Raw genomic sequence first — 16,330 nt, 5'->3', positions numbered from 1 at the left:
CCTTTTTGAACCCCATTATTGTACTCTGTCTTATCACCTCTCCTGTAAGCGAGTTCCAGGTGTCCACAACCCGTTGAGTGAAGAAGAACTTCCTTGCATTCGTTTTGAATCTGTCTCCTCTCAGTTTTTCTGAATGACCTCTTGTTTTTGTTGTCCCCGCTAGTCTAAAGAATTTGTCCCTCTCCACCTTCTCTATGTCTTTCATGATTTTATAAGTCTCTATCATGTCCCTTCTCAGTCTCCGCTTTTCCAGGGTATAGAGTCCCAGCTTGTCCAACCTTTCAGCATATGAAAGGTTCTCCATGCTCTTTATCATCCTTGTTGCTCTCCTCTGGACCCTCTTGAGTATTGCCATGTCCTTCTTAAGGTATGGCGACCAGTATTGGACACAGTATTCCAGATGTGGGCGCACCATTGCTTGATACAGTGGCAGGATGACTTCCTTTGTTCTGGTAGTGATACCTTTTTTGATATTGCCCAACATTCTGTTCGCTTTCTTTGAGGCCGCTGCACATTGCGCCACCGGCTTCATTGATTTGTCCACCAATACCCCCAGGTCTTTTTCTCGGTTGCCTTCCCCCAGTACCCTCCCTCCCATTGTATAGCTGTACATTGGGTTCCCCTTCCCTATGTGCAAGACCTTACAGTTCTCCACATTGAAGCCCATCTGCCATTTTTTAGCCCACTCACCCAGTTTGTCCAAGTCGCTCTGCAGTTCTTTGCATTCCTCAACAGTTTTGACCCTGCTGGAGAGTTTTGTGTCATCCGCGAACTTGATAACTTCGCACTTCGTCCCTGTTTCCAAATCATTAATGAATATATTGAACAGCAGCGGTCCCAGCCCTGACCCCTGTGGAACACCACTCGTGACACCTATCCAGTCAGAGCCCGAACTATCAGCATTCATCTTTTCAAGTTTATAACTGGAGCCAAGACTTGCCCACCAGAAAGAAAAATTCTTCCAGTTTTGGGTGATCATCTGGATGGCTATTATAAGGAAATTATAAGTCATTATAAGGAAAAGACGGTCTCTATATTGATCTATAGAGGGCTTAATCCAATGTTGATCTAATGTACGTTGTAAGGGTCATCAGTGCGCCACCCAAGACTCAGCGTTGCCGCAATCCTCATAATTCACAGGTTCATACATATACGTTGACATTTGGGTTTATGAGGAGTGCGGCCACACTGAATCTTACGACTTGGGTGGCGTTCTGATGACCCTTACAATGTACATTAGATCAACAGTGGATTAAGAATTCCAATCTTTGATTTCAGCGCTATTGTGGTATTAAGTTATTGAGATATAGTATTGAATATCGGTGCCAATCATTTTTGAGATTTTTCTACTGCACTCCAGAATACCTCTGGCCTGTGTGCAGCTTCAGGACTGCAGAGAGTTTTCAGCTAATGATTCATTAAATGGCATTAGGGGTGTGGGGTGCACCCTGCAAGGGGACAGAGAGGCACTAGTGTACCAGAAAGAATTGATTAGCTGACCTGCGAGGATGCTAGCATTCAGTTGCCAGGTCTCAGCCTGTTTATAGATCAGTGATGACAGATTTTGAAGGAATAATTTCTCACGGCTCTGGTTGCTGATTATATTTTAAATTTAAATGAATAACTGTGACCTTGTGCAGTATCCTAGTTACTTGGGCTCTGCAGAATAATTAGAGATTGCAGGTTACACTGGAGAGCTGGAGAAGAGCCATTGAACAGTGAAATCAACCCACCCATCTCCATTTTAAAGGGACATCTGTGACTCAACCCAGGCACTGGATTCCCTCACATCTACGTCTGGCAGGGTCTCTAAACTGGGCCTTTGCTTTTCCCAAAACTCTAAGAAATTTAGCGTAGAGCTCACTCAATAGGAGAAATCAAAAATAGATGGTGGGTTGGTGGTATAATTTGTGGAAGGGTAAAGTTGTGCTTTGGGAAATTTCTGGTGTTTGACAAGTGGAGTACTATTAAATCTCATTGAAGATCTGCTGTAGAGTGAATTATAAAGTGGTCTCAGACTGTTGCAGTAGCCAGATTGTAGGCAAAGATTGACTCTATGCTGTAGGTAATACTAATTTGTGATAATTCCTAGGAGGGTAACATAGCCAACCGCACTCTTCTAAGTGGTAATTGAGACTGGCTGTAGGAAGAAGAGAAAGAGACCCAAAGTGGTAGGATGAGTGAGATAAGAAGACAGTGAGGAACAGCAAAATCCACACTGAGGTCTGCAGATGCTAGAATTGGACAGAACATACACCTTGAATCCATGCAGAACATACACCTTGAATGGAGAAACACTAGCTACGACCTCAGAAGAACGGGACTTGGGAGTAATCATCAGTGTAGACATGAAGGCTGCCAAACAGGTAGAGAAGGACTTATCCAAGGCAAGGCGGATGATGGGATGTATCAATAGAAGCTTCGTCAGCCGTAAACCTGAAGTCATAATGCCACTGTACAGAGCCATGGTGAGACCTCATCTGGAGTACTGTGTGCAATTCTGGAGGCCACATTACCATAAAGATGTACTTCGAGTTGAGTCGGTCCAGCGAATGGCCACTAGGATGGTCTCCGGACTCAAGGGTATCTCATACGAGGAAAGACTGGGCAAGTTGCAGCTCTACTCTCTAGAGGAGCGCAGGGAGAGGGGTGACATGATTGAGACATTTAAGTACGTCACGGGTCGTGTCGAGGTGGGAAACGACATATTCTTTCCTAAGGGACCTTCAGTCACAAGGGGGAACCCGCTCAAACTCAGAGGAGGGAGATTTGGTGATGACACCAGGAAGTATTTATTTACAGAAAGGGTGGTGGATCACTGGAACAAACTACCGGTGCAGGTGATCAAGGCCACTAGCGTGCTCGACTTTAAGAATAAATGGGTCATCCACGTGGGATCTCTACGTGGGTTGAGAAGCACTCTGACTTAATGGGGTGGGACAGTAGAGTGGGCAGACTTGATGGGCTACAGCCCTTTTCTGCCGTCATCTTTCTATGTTTCTATGTTTCTAAGTACAGAAGAACCAGTGCTATGTCTGATGACTATATCTTCCAAACAAGAAACTAAACTAAACCTTAGTTTTAGACACTGGGTCGTCAACCAATTTGGAATTCGACTCGGTTAACAATAAGAATAGAGTAATACAAAAGAACAGAACAAAAGAAATCTAATTTGGAAAAAGTAGAATAACTTATTTCCAAAAATGTTTGGCGAACAAGGCTGTCTTCAGAGCCTTCCTGAATGATAAGAAGGGGCCTAAGTGGCAAGTTATTCGAAAGCACGGTTAGTTTGTAGGAGAAAGAATGGCTGTTTTCTGATAGTTTTGATTTTGCCCTTAAGAAAAGGAAAGTTTTAATCTCTGAGAGATCTTAGCCAGATGAGATCTGCCCACATTCCAGTCCAAAGGGACAAGAGTGATACAGAGGCCAAATAAGATCTTAAATGCAATTGAATTCTCAAATGGACTGGAAGCCAATGTAGTTCTCTAAAGAGAGGAGACACATGGTCAAACTTGCACTTACCAAAAATGAGTTTGGCAGCAGTATTCTGTATTAGCTGGAGTCTCTGAAGGCTAGCCTTAGATAAAAGCCCACGTCCAGTGAATTGCAATAGTCCAAATGTGCCAGAATGATTGATTGGACCAAGACAAAAAAATGCTGTTGGTAGAAGAACAGTCTAACTTTCCTCAAAACACGAAGACTAAAACAATACTTTTTTTGCAAGAGAGTTAATTTGGTCCTTAAATGTGAGTGAAGAATTGATGAGAACGCTTAATACTAATGAGGAGAACTCAATCTTCGAAGATTCTCCCAAATCTAAGTTCACAGCAGAAGGAAGAGAATCTAATTTAGGACCCAGCCAAATCTACCTACCCAATGGATCCTCTATTGGGAGGCCATTCCATGCATTCACTACCTTTTCCATGAAAAGTATTTTCTGAGGTTATTTCTTAGACTATCCCCTTTCATCTTTATCCTATGCCTCCCTTATTCCAGAGCTTCCTTTTCAATTTAAAGAGTCTCTCCTCATGTCCATTTATGCCATGTAGGCATTTAAACATCTCTATGTATCTCCCTTATCCTCCAAAGTATACATATTGAGATCTTTAAGTCTGTCCTCATATGCTTTATGATAAAGACCACCAACCATTTTAGCAGTATTCCTTTTTGAAGATGCGGTCTCCAGAATTGTACATAATATTCTAAATGAGGTCTCAGTGGAGTCTTATACAGGGGCATCATTACCTCCTTTTTCCTACTGGCTGTTCTGTTCCCTTTACATCCAAGCATCCTTCTAGATTTTGCTGTTGCCTTTTCTACCTGTTTACGATCATCACATATTATTGTCCAATTATTCTGATATGGAGATTCTCTTAGATCAGAAATGAGGATGTGCCAGAGGATATGGTAAGAGCGGATAGCATAGTTGGTTTTAAGAAAGGTTTGCACAAGTTCCTGGAGGAAAAGTCCATAGTCTGTTATTGAGAAAGACACAGGGGAAGCCACTGCTTGCCCTGTATCAGTAGCATGGAATATTGCTACACTTTGGGTTTTGGCCAGGTACTAGTGACCTGGATTGGCCACCGTGAGAACAGGCTACTGGGATTGATGGACCTTGGTCTGACCCAGTAAGCCTATTCTTATGTTCTTAAGATGTTGTGAGAACATGGTATGGCAGAGAGGTGGAATTCGCTATAGGTAATAAAAGTCTATGCTTGAAAGATGGGGTGAGCTCAGATTATGATGGAAGATAAAGAGCATGGACCCTTGTCTACAAGTGAAGCATCATTAACAATCCTCATGCCTTGGCTGTTCTGTGCCAGGCATTCTTAAGGAGCAAAATGCCTTGTTGGGTTGCAGTTGACCCACCCGGGAGAGTTGTGATGCTATGAAGCTAGAGATTTTAAAGGTAGTCCAAGATGTCTTTGGGTCCTAGATGTGCTCCTTAGGAATCTCCATTTGGAGAGCTAAGTGGTTGGGCCAGTCAAGAGTGTGGAGTGCTAGTCCTGTGGGCCTGAAGGCTTATGCAGTTTGTAGAAGATGGGTGTAGCTGACATAGGAATACAAAGGCCTGTACATCAGATGAGATTAATAAGGTGATTACAAAGGTCCATAACCAGCCCTCTTCGTTGGACATGTTGAAAACAATCATGGGGATGACATTAGACTACTGGACTTACTGGACTAGCATAACACCAATTTTATTTTTGATCTATAATTCATCAAGTCACTAAGATTCAAGCATGAGTTGATGGCACCTAACTAACTGTACTTAATATCTGTCTATCCCTGCCAATTTTGGGGCACAGACCTTAGAATTCTGCCTGGCACCATACGTGGCATAAAACAAACCCAGCACGCCACCCTGCTAACAGCATCCTTACATAAAGCACGCCGGTGGCTGTGTTATGTTGTGGTGATGCATTGCAGCAGCTGGGACAGGGGAAGTTTGTGACGATCAATGGAAAGGTGGAAGGTGGAGAACCTGCTCCAGTCTACCATACACTAGAGACTGGGGACAAAATTCATCTCACAGCAGGACAATGATGGAAGAAAAAGCAACAATAGAGTGGCCCAGTCAAAGCAGAGAAAGAGGCTGAGCTGTTCTACAAAGACAAATGGACAAAGGTTTCATTGTGCAAAGTTGGGAGACACCTATCCTAGAAGACTCATGGCTGTTATTCCTGCAAAAGGGAGGATTTGCTAGGGAGTAAGTCAAGCGGTGTTAAAAATATCTGCAATCAAGGCTTTATGAGCTCTAGAATTGTTTTTTTCCAATTGAAAGTGTAGAGTATGTTGTATAAGTCAGTGAAACAAACTCTTAGTTTAATATATTTAAAGAGTAGACTTGAAACATGTAGAAGATTATGAAGGCCTTTTCAACACTCTAGCAGCATTCGGATTACCCGTTGGAAAAAGCCATGCCACAAATGACATAGAACCTATACTGATTTCTGATTAGTCCCCTATGTTTATATGTGACATTAATGCAGTCTTACTTGTGGATGAAAAATCAAAAGAATGCAGGTCTCCTTGGAGGCCCCAGATGGTGCAATAGATTAACAAATTAACCTTCAGAGGCCTAGGGTTAGTGGGGAAATCAAGCAAGGTCACTTTCACAAGTGAAATGAGTTTGATTGTCTCTTAATCCAGTCCAGGTATTTGAAAAGCAGCAATGTGTAAGACATGGCTAGCTAGGTTATTCTTCCTGGGAAAGGGAGCGAGGCTGCTAAAGGGCAGGAATGAGGTTCATTAGGATAACTGTGTGTTAGTGAGGCTCAGTAGTGGGAAAATCATGAAGTATTGCAGGACAGGAATGAGGTACATTGGCAGAGCTGCTGGGGGGAATCTCACGGGAATAGTACTGGGTGTTGCAGGATAGGAATGAGGTGCATTAGCAGGGCGTTCCGGGAGGAGTCTCAGTATTGTAGGACAGGAATGGGGTGCATTGGGAGGGCTGCTGGAGGGGAGTCTGAGGAGAGAAATAGTGGCGGTCTGTAAATCCTGAGTGGGGTAGAACCTTTAAATAATACTAAGACTAGGGAAATCTCTGTGAAAGTAACAGGTTACTTTTAAAACACATCAGAGAGCATATTTTTTCCTCAACGCACAATTCCTGGAGGATGAGGTCAAAGCAGTTAGCACAGCAGAGTTTAAACAGGGCTTAGCCAAGCTTCTGGAGAAAATATCCATAAATTATTGGTAGCCAGGAAGACATGGGGAAAGCCACTACATATTCATGGGGGTGGGAGCAAATAAATGGATCTCTTCAGGCTTGGTCTGACCTGTAAAGAATGTTTTTCTTACCCTCTTTAACAGGGGTCTCAAAGTCAAACCCTTTGCAGGGCCACATTTTGGATTTGTCGGTACTTGGAGGGCCTTAGAAAAAAAGAGTTAATGTCTTATTAAAGAAATGACAATTTTGCATGAGGTAAAACTCTTTCCTTTTGGCTAAGTCTTAATAATAATATTGTTACTTATAGCTAAAGCGACGTATAATCAAGAAACGGTTTTATTTGACTTTTGTGATTATGATAAACATACCGAGGGCCTCAAAATAGGACCTGGCGGGCCGCGAGTTTGAGACCACTGAGTTAAGGGGAACAGTAAATCTGCTGGCTGGGTTGGAGGGCAGAGGGGAGAACAGGACAATCAAGCCATTGTGACATCACTGATGAGGTTGGCTCTTATTGGTGGAATGAGGCATTATGACATCACAATCTCGGCTCTGCTTCCCAAAGACAAACAGGATGTCATGGATACAGTTAAGGAAACTCAAACCCTTTGCAGGGCCACATTTTGGATTTGTCGGTACTTGGAGGGCCTCAGAAAAAAAGAGTTCATGGTTTATTAAAGAAATGACATTTTTGCATGAGGTAAAACTCTTTATAGTTTATAAATCTTTCCTTTTGGCCAAGTCTTAATAATAATATTGTCATTTATAGCTAAAGCGACATGTGATCAAGAAACTCTTTTATTTTACTTTTGTGATTATGATAAACAGACCGAGGGCCTCAAAATAGGACCTGGCGGACCGCGAGTTTGAGACCACAGGGCTTTAACTATATGCTTAGAACTGAGTACATAGATTTTTCTGTCTCCAATGAGGAACGACAGAAAGGATCTTTCTGACTGAGGACTCCTGAAAGACGTAACAGGGGATACCTTCCCAAAACGGTCTCTCTGTCGCTTTAAATGCAGTTGATCATGGAAAATGTTGCCTTTATCCGAGTCTGCCCTTTCACAGATGTCAGTTTTATGCTGGACGGGTTTGATTTTAATTCTTCACAAAGCTTCCATGTCATCTGACATATCTTACAGATACCCGCCACAGTGTATCTCTATTCCTCTAAATCCAGATTAATGGGGCAGGACATTTCTCTACCAGCCCGCTGTTAGATCCCCCAGCTCTCTAATCTCTGCAGCTGCTGGTCTTCACTTTTGAGTAAATGATTTTCTTTGTTCCTAGAGGTATATGGGGGGAGGAGATGGATTAGTGGGAAATATATTAACTAAAGTTGCTGTCCAGTACATCTTCCATTAATGGTGCTCTGGGATCCCAGTGAAATAATGCCCCTAAACAGCTCATCCTTGTTTATGATTTCTGAAATATATTTCTTTTTAATTTAAAATACTCTGGTGTCATTCCAGTTTATTTAAACATTTTACTTTCACTCTATATTAAAAAGTGTATTTCAGGAATGTTCATGAACTTTTTTCCCTCTTGAAAGATGGCTGCCAACTATGTTTCTTTGCATTCTTCCCAGAATGCACTGTGGCTCCTTTGGAATCCCCAGTTTTCAAGAGTTACTGGATCTCTGGGTGGCCTTTGTGAGGTTGCTCTGACTAGAGGATTTTGTTGACAAAATTAGTTGTATGTGCTTATTTGTACATCTCAAAAATGCCAAAAAACCGCGCTGAGACATAGGAGAAACTTGTGCTTCATATTCTGGTGTGCAGAGAGCCTGAAAATATGAACAGATTTGGGCTTGGAGTCATAGAGCAGCTACATGGAAGCATTTCCAGGAGAGCACTTCTGTACAATGGAATAACACTCTGAGATTTTAATGTGTTTGGAGGGGGGTTCTTGTACATACATGTTCAAGCATCTGTCCTGAGAGCCATTGGCTCAATCTCCATTGCATTCTGGGATTTGTAGTATCAATTTCTACACTGAATCAGAAGCCAAGGACTGGCCTCAACGACGAGAGAAAACCACACAGCAGGGAGTCGTGAGGACAAGATGTCAGAAATTCAGGCCAGGGTGTATAGTTCAAAAAGTCACTTTATTGGTGAATATGTCTGTGAGCTCTTTTGACATATTCACCAATAAAGTGACTTTGCACCCAACAAGGCCATATATAACACATTTCAAAAGATGTATCAGGATCCTGGCATGAATATCTGAACAGGGTCAGAGTTGCCAAGTTACCCAGTTTAAGCTGGAGATTTTGGGACAGTTGTGGATTTACAACATACAATATATCCAGCTTTAATAAACTTGGAAACTTGGATGCAAATTTAAATCCAGGACTGGCCAAAAGGTCTCCAGCCTGGAATTTGGTAATTTTGATATCTCTGCTCACTAACAGTAGGAAAAGAGGGCAGAGACTAGATAGTCCATATACCCTCTTCAGCAGCCTTGGTGGACCAACTTGCTTGATTATTATTTTAAAACCTATTTTGAAGCTTGCCTGGTATTCTGTCCTGACTCCTCTTTTCACTGTTAAAACATCACTAGAGAATGACACGGGGACAAATTTGTTCCCGTTCCTGCAGGAACTCAATTTGAGTTTTGTCCCTGTCCCTACCCCATTCCTGTAAGCTCTGCCGTAACCGCCCAAGCCTCGAACACATAGGATTTTAAAGTGTTTGAGGCTTGTGCAGATGAGGACGGAGCTTAGGCATTGGTGGAATGAGGCATTATGACATCACAATCTAAGCTCTAGAATGTTGCTACTTAGGATTTTAAAGTGTTTGATGCTTGTGCAGATGAGGACGGAGCTTAGGCATTGGTGGAATGAGGCATTATGACATCACAGTCTGAGCTCTAGAATTTGAAAACGTTTGAGGGTTGTGCAGATGAAGACATAGCTCAGGCATTGGTGGAATGAGGCATTATGACATCAAAATATGAGCTCTAGAATGTTGCTACTTAGGATTTGAAAGCGTTTGAGGCTTGCACGGATGAGGAAGGAGCTTAGGCATTGGTGGAATGAGGCATTATGACATCACAATCTCAGCTCTAGAATGTTGCCACTTAGGATTTGAAAGTGTTTGAGGCTCGTGCAGATGAGGACGGAGCTTAGGCATTGGTGGAATGAGGCATTATGACATCACAATCTCAGCTCTAGAATGTTGCCACTTAGGATTTTAAAGTGTTTGAGGCTTGTGCAGATGAGGACGGAGCTTAGGCATTGGTGGAATGAGGCATTATGACATCACAATCTCAGCTCTAGAATGTTGCCACTTAGGATTTTAAAGTGTTTGAGGCTTGTGCAGATGAGGACGGAGCTTAGGCATTGGTGGAATGAGGCATTATGACATCACAATCTCAGCTCTAGAATGTTCCTACTTATGATTTTCAAGTGTTTCAGGCTTGTGCAGATGAGGACAGAGCTTAGGCATTGGTGGAATGAGGCATTATGACATCACAATCTCAGCTCTAGAATGTTGCTACTTAGGATTTGAAAGCGTTTGAGGCTTGCGTGGATGAGGACGGAGCTTAGGCATTGGTGCAATGAGGCATTATGACATCAGAATCTGAGCTCTAGAATGTTGCTTAGCTTGCAGGAATGGGGCAGGGTCAGGAAAAGAACTCACCGGCATGGGAAAATGAGTTCCTACGGGGGTGGGGAAAAATTTGTCCCTGTGTCATTCTCTAATCAGGACTCCAGAAAACAAAGGAACAGGAATGAGCATCCTGCCAAAGTGAGAATCCAGTCCTCCTTTTTTCTAAATTCCATAACCTTGTAGTCTGTGCACATTGTCCTATAGCTTATGCTGAAGTGGAAATTAGAAAACCAGTCCTGGTTGGCAATACGCTATAAGTTAAACCTCTCCCTGAACAGATTCCAAATTATCTAGTTCCAGGATGGAGGTTTTGGGACAGTCCTGGATGACTGGGGTTGCCAGAAATGTCCTCCTTTTGAGGATACGTCCGGGGGTCCGGACAGCTTTTCAAAAGCCGGCACTTTGTCTGGGTTTTGAAAAGAAATTGTGTCTAGAGGAGGCATCATGCGCACGCTCACATGCGTGGGACGAACAGGCAGTGGGGGTGGGGCTTGGGGCGGAGCTGAGGGTGGGTCTCAGGGGTCAGGGGATGTTACTGAGGTAAAATTTGATAACCCTATGGATGACTCACCAACCATCCTTCTGCATTATGGGACTTGCAGCACTGATCTCAATGGGCAGGCTGGGCACTACAAATCCCATAGTGCTTTGGATATAAGGTGAAAACCAGGCCCGGCCTGGAACTGGGCGACCTGGCATCTCTCTTCTGGAATATTGCCACTGGTCTCCCTGTCCTATTGGTGTGGAAAACGTTCTGGGTCAGACCGCCGGGGATGTATGTGTTCCTGCATGAAATTATGTCTCTCCCTTTCTTGCTCACCTTTTTCTTCCTCTCTCTCTTTCTCAAAGGCCTTTCGCATTTGATGATGAGTGAACAAGGTATGCCTCTTAATCTGCTTGCTTCTCTGCCTCCTCCCCACACCTTCATTCCCCTCCATCTTACGCTTGACAAATGCCATTCCATGTCACATTTTACTGCTCTCTGCCTGGCCTATTTTGTAGAGCAGTGCCTGCGGATGGATTTTCAGTTTTGTTGTCAGATGTATATATGCATATGCCCATTTCTATATGTCGCTAGATATTTTTTATTACCTTAGGTAGTTTTTTGAGAGAGTGGTTGGACATGTTGCAAGAATGAAGCAGTGATACCCGTGCATAAGCTGTCATGAGGCATGATGATGAAATATTTTTTGGGAGGGGAGTGGGCCTTTATAAGCTCTCCCTATCCTCCTCTCTCTAAAGATACATTGCCACGCTTCAGCGCTGAGGCCTTCTGTTTTGCCTTTTATTGTTAACTGAGTCATGAGAACATGCTTTTGTCATGGTTGCTGGACGCTTTCTCATTACACATCTCAAAGGAGACAGGAGAAATGTTGCATCTGCACCTAAAAAACAGCATTGAGAGAGGCAGGCGGGTCATGCCAAGGTGGCCTCAAACGTGTCTAAGACTAGGGCTATGGTTCATGTGGCAGCTGTAATAGCACAGGCCAAACTTTTGAAGCATTTGTACAAATGTTTTTCAATTTATGTACAATACACTTGAACTTGAGGGTTAATCTTAAGGAAGGTGGTCATATAACCTTTAGACTTCTCAATGTTCAAAATCTGCAATAATGAGGAAAAAAATCTCATCTCCAACTGAGAATAAACCATATTGTCTCTTAATTGAAGGTAAGCTTCTTGAAAATATTTTATTTTATCTATGATTACTTTACCTCTACCCTTGTCTGCCTGACGTATAACAATTGTGGTATCTTCTTGTAGAATCTGTAATGTTCAGCGTTCAAGGGGACAGGGGTCAAATTTTGCTTTAACGTATAATAAGTCTTCTCTGTCTCATTAAGTTCCGGATACACCAAGGATTTGTCTGACAAGACCTAACTCTAGTGAATCCATGTTGCCTCCGGTTCTCTAATCCACAGGATTCCAGAAACTTCACCATTCTCTGTTTTAAAAGCATTTCCATTAATTTACTTACCATAGAAGTCAGTCTAACCGGCCTGTAATTCCCTACTTCTTCCTTACTTCCACTTTTGTGGAGAGGGACCACATCCGCCCTTCACCAGTCTTCCGGTACCACTCCTGACTCTAGAGACTCGTTGAAAAGCGGAGCCACCGGAACTTCCCTAAGTTCCTTCAGCACCCTCGGATGTACACCATCCGGCCCCATCGCTTTGTCTACATTTATTTTAGCTAGCTCCTGACAAACACAAACCTCTGAAAATCAATCAGGGTCTCCCACTCCTCCATCCCTATTCACATTTGTCTTCTATGGTTTTGTTAAGCAATTCAGCCTTTTCTTTATCAGCTTCTACATATTCCTTCCCTTCACCTTTGAGTCTCACAATGCCATTTTTGTACTTCTTCCTATCACTGATATATCTAAAAAATGTTTTGTTTCCCCATTTTATCATGTCGGCTATTTGTATCTTTGCTTTCCTGACTACTCAACCAGCCTCTCTTAACTTTTCCAGATATTTTTGTCTGTCTTTCTCTTTCTGCGATCTGTTGTAGTTTATGAAAGCTAACCTCTTATTCCTTATCTTCTCAGCTACTACTTTTGAGAACCAAAGTAGCCTTCTTTTCCTCTTACTTTTACTTACTTGCCTCAAAAAAAATTTGTCGCCCTTACAATAACTCTTTTTAGTTTTGCCCACTGCATTTCCATTCCTTCCAGACGTTCCCATCAAGACAATAATTTCTTGTTCCCATCCGAACAAAGTCAGTTTTTTTTTTAAAGTCTAGAACCTTTGTTTTTGAATGAGCCCTCTCTATACCCATCTTAATATTAAACCGTACCAAGCAGTGATCACTGGATGCCAGATGATCACCCACTGTAACATCAGAAACACTTTCCCCGTTTGTAAGCACTAAGTCCAATATGACTCCATCACGTGTGGCTTCCATTACCAACTGCTGGAACAGTTCTCCTTGTAGAGAATCCAGGATTGCACTTCTTCTAGAAGACCCTGCAATAGGAATACCCCAATCAGCATCTGGCATTTTAAAATCAACTATTAGTAAAACTTCCCCTTTTTTTAGATATATTCTGAATGTCTTCTATTAAATCTCTGTCCACTTCTGTCTGTGAAGGAGGCCTGTATATCACACCAATGTAAATATATTTACCATTTCCTCTTTCCAAATTGATCCACAGTGCCTGTTGCTTGTCCTGCAGATCTTTAATCTATGATCTTTAATATATAACGCTACTCCCCTTCCTTATTTTCCTACTCTGTTTTTCCTGAACAGATTATTGCTTGGTATAACTACATCCCAGCCATATCTCTGTGATCACCACTATATCCAACTCATTTTCTTCCATCACAGCTTCTAGACCCAGAATTTTGTTTCCCATACTTTGAGCATTAATAGATACTGCTTTCCAGACATTGCCCCCTTTTCCCATCCATGTAGAGGTATTCAGTGATTTACTTACCTGACGGCTTATACTCACCCAGTGGCTTTGATCATCCTGCCTCATCACTAGTTTAAAGCCCTCTTCAGTAGATTAGCCAGCTTGCTGGCAAAGACACTTCTTCCCTTCTTTGATAGATGTATACCATCCCTGCTTAGCAGCTCTTGGAAAATCATCCCATGGTCCAGGAAGCCAAAACACTCTTAACAACACCATCCACATAGCCATGCATTCATCTCCCTTGACGAGAATACCACCTGCGCACCTGACTGCTTCACCTTCTCTCCCAGAACTACAAAGTCACTTTTGATACGTTCGCAGGGGTACCTGGCAGTATCATTAGTGCGAATGTGGATCAGCTACAATGGATAATAATCATCAGGCTTGATGAGTATTGGCAAGCTCTCTGTAACATCTTGGATTTTAGCACCAGGTAGACAGCATACCTCTCAAGACATCTTGTCTGGTCTGCAGATGGATGCTTCTGTACCCCTCAGAAAGGAATCACCAACCACCACTACTTTACGCCTTCTAGTGGTCATGGATTCAGCAATTTTAGGGATTTCAAGCTTTGGTCCTTCCTCTCCCTAGATGCTCTCATCTCCTCCATTTCCAGCATACTGGTTCCTCAGTTCAAGGGCAGGTGGAATCATAGTACCAATCTTGCAGGGTTCAGTAATCTGAGTCCAGCTGTCTTCCCTCAGCACGGCCTCTTCTTCCCCACTGCTAGAAATGTTTGATGCCTTATAAACCTTATTGATGTACCCCTCATTCTCATGGAGGCTTCTCAGTCTTGCCACCTCCTCTCTCAGATCCTTTACTTCCTTAAGGAGGGATTCAAGCTGATGCCAGGTTGCACATGGAACCACTTCTTCTACTTGGGTAACATTTTCTTTCTGCACAGAGACAGAAGCTGTAACCTGAGCAGCAGCTTTGGTGACATGATGTTTCCTAGCCATAATGTGGTTGCAGAGGTACTTACACCTGGAGGAAAAAAAGAGAGAACAGAAAAATCCTACCAAAGTAATGCCCTGTTCCTGGATGGCTAAAGAACCAAAAAATTCTGCCTTGGGGTGGATGGGTAGGAATTAATGTTAAGAGTCACCAGTTGAGTCAATCTCTTAAAAAAAAAAAATATCCTCAGAGTTCAAACTCAAACCAGGAGACTGAAACCAGTCAGAGGTCTCTCCTCAAGGAGCACTTTTCAGTTAGTGTGAGAGGATTCACACCTCATGAAATATAGTGCACTTGGCCTGACTTTAAGAGTTTTCCAGGCCTCTCTCCCACTTCTACTCCCCAAAGTCTCAAAAAAGTCCTAAACAGATTCAAAGAAGCCTTTTAGTCAACAGCTCTCTCATCAATCAAATATGCAAATTATATATGCTGTTAAAACTATCTTTAATGCTGAGCCTCTACAACCTCTCCCTTAGAACCAGTCTTATTGAGGATTAGGCACTAAGCCAGCATTCCTCCTCTCAAGGGTCACCTGTGGAGTCTGATCTGGGCGTTTATGTTTGATTGATGATCTTTAACCTTTGCACTTGAGAGTTTAGGCCACTTAAATTGAGCTATTCCAGCAGCAGCAGCATTTCATATGTGTGCTTATCATTGAAAGACCGATGGTAGAGCCTGTGTGACCTAATAGCCCTGGATGGGAAGTTCTGCCTGAGAGAGCGCCAACAGGACATGCAGATGGTGACCTCTGTGAACTGTAGGGCCTTAAGCAGATATACTGTACATCTCCCTTCCCTGAGAGGCATTAGGCAGAAGCTGACCACCTGGTTCAAAGACCTAAGGAATGGATGAGTCTCTTCTAACTTTTCAACACACTTTTAAGTTTTTGCCTGGGCTGACGTTAGAAGGGGGGGGGGGGACGGGGGTGTTCAAACACATTGAAGTTACTACGACTGAGCTGAACCCATTTGTTTAATTCTGACCCTGTGCTACTGACTAACAAGAAGTAGCCCACTGAGCACAATCTGTAGGCCATCTGGCAAGGAATTCCAGATTTATTGGGGACATCGTGATCATACACAACAAATGGTAACAGATTCCAATTCATTGCTGCCTTATAACGGAGTCATTGAGTGAACCCTCAGATCACAGAACATGCAAACTATCGCTTTAATGAGATGCATTGACTTTCACATCAGGATTGTTAATCATCAAATAGGATTGGTTTGAATTAAACATGGTGCCCATCTCTGTGCACTTCCTTGACACAACTATGGTGGACAAACCATAGACCCTCGTGTTCCTTGTGATCTAAGGTCCAAGGTCAAAGAGTCACATGATAGGAACAGAATGTTGAGGATTCAAAATATGGCTGCCAATTTTATCTTCTATCCTGAACACCCCTTGAAGGTAGGATGAAGAGACAAGACTTTCTTCAAAGTCATTATAGGAAAACATGTTTACAGATTCCAGTACCTCCAGCTCCTGTGTGATCCCATTATACAATATATCGCTGGAGGAAAAGTGCATTTAGTGATATCATCACATTGTCTATTACATGATGTAAATGCATTTTATATGTGTGACTGGTCAGCCGTTGAGATCATGTTTGCTCTTCTGAATTAGTTGAATGAAATGATTAATGGTGGTTGGAGAAGGGAAAGA

At 42.7% G+C, this 16,330-nt stretch overlaps 1 protein-coding gene across 1 annotated transcript in view; it reads left to right on the top strand.

Moving 5' to 3' along the window:
• NRXN3 (neurexin 3) overlaps nucleotides 1–16,330 on the top strand; it is a 1,772,673-nt gene that overhangs the window by 142,884 nt on the left and 1,613,459 nt on the right. The window contains exon 4 of the mRNA XM_033952014.1: nucleotides 11,143–11,172. Within this exon, the coding sequence (XP_033807905.1) occupies nucleotides 11,143–11,172 (30 nt within the window). The remainder of the gene's footprint in view (nucleotides 1–11,142; nucleotides 11,173–16,330) is intronic.

Source organism: Geotrypetes seraphini, chromosome 7 (assembly GCF_902459505.1).
Source record: "Geotrypetes seraphini chromosome 7, aGeoSer1.1, whole genome shotgun sequence".
Classification (NCBI taxonomy): domain Eukaryota; kingdom Metazoa; phylum Chordata; class Amphibia; order Gymnophiona; family Dermophiidae; genus Geotrypetes; species Geotrypetes seraphini.
Note: the sequence above shows the minus strand (reverse complement) of the source record. Positions and strands in the feature narration are given on the sequence as shown.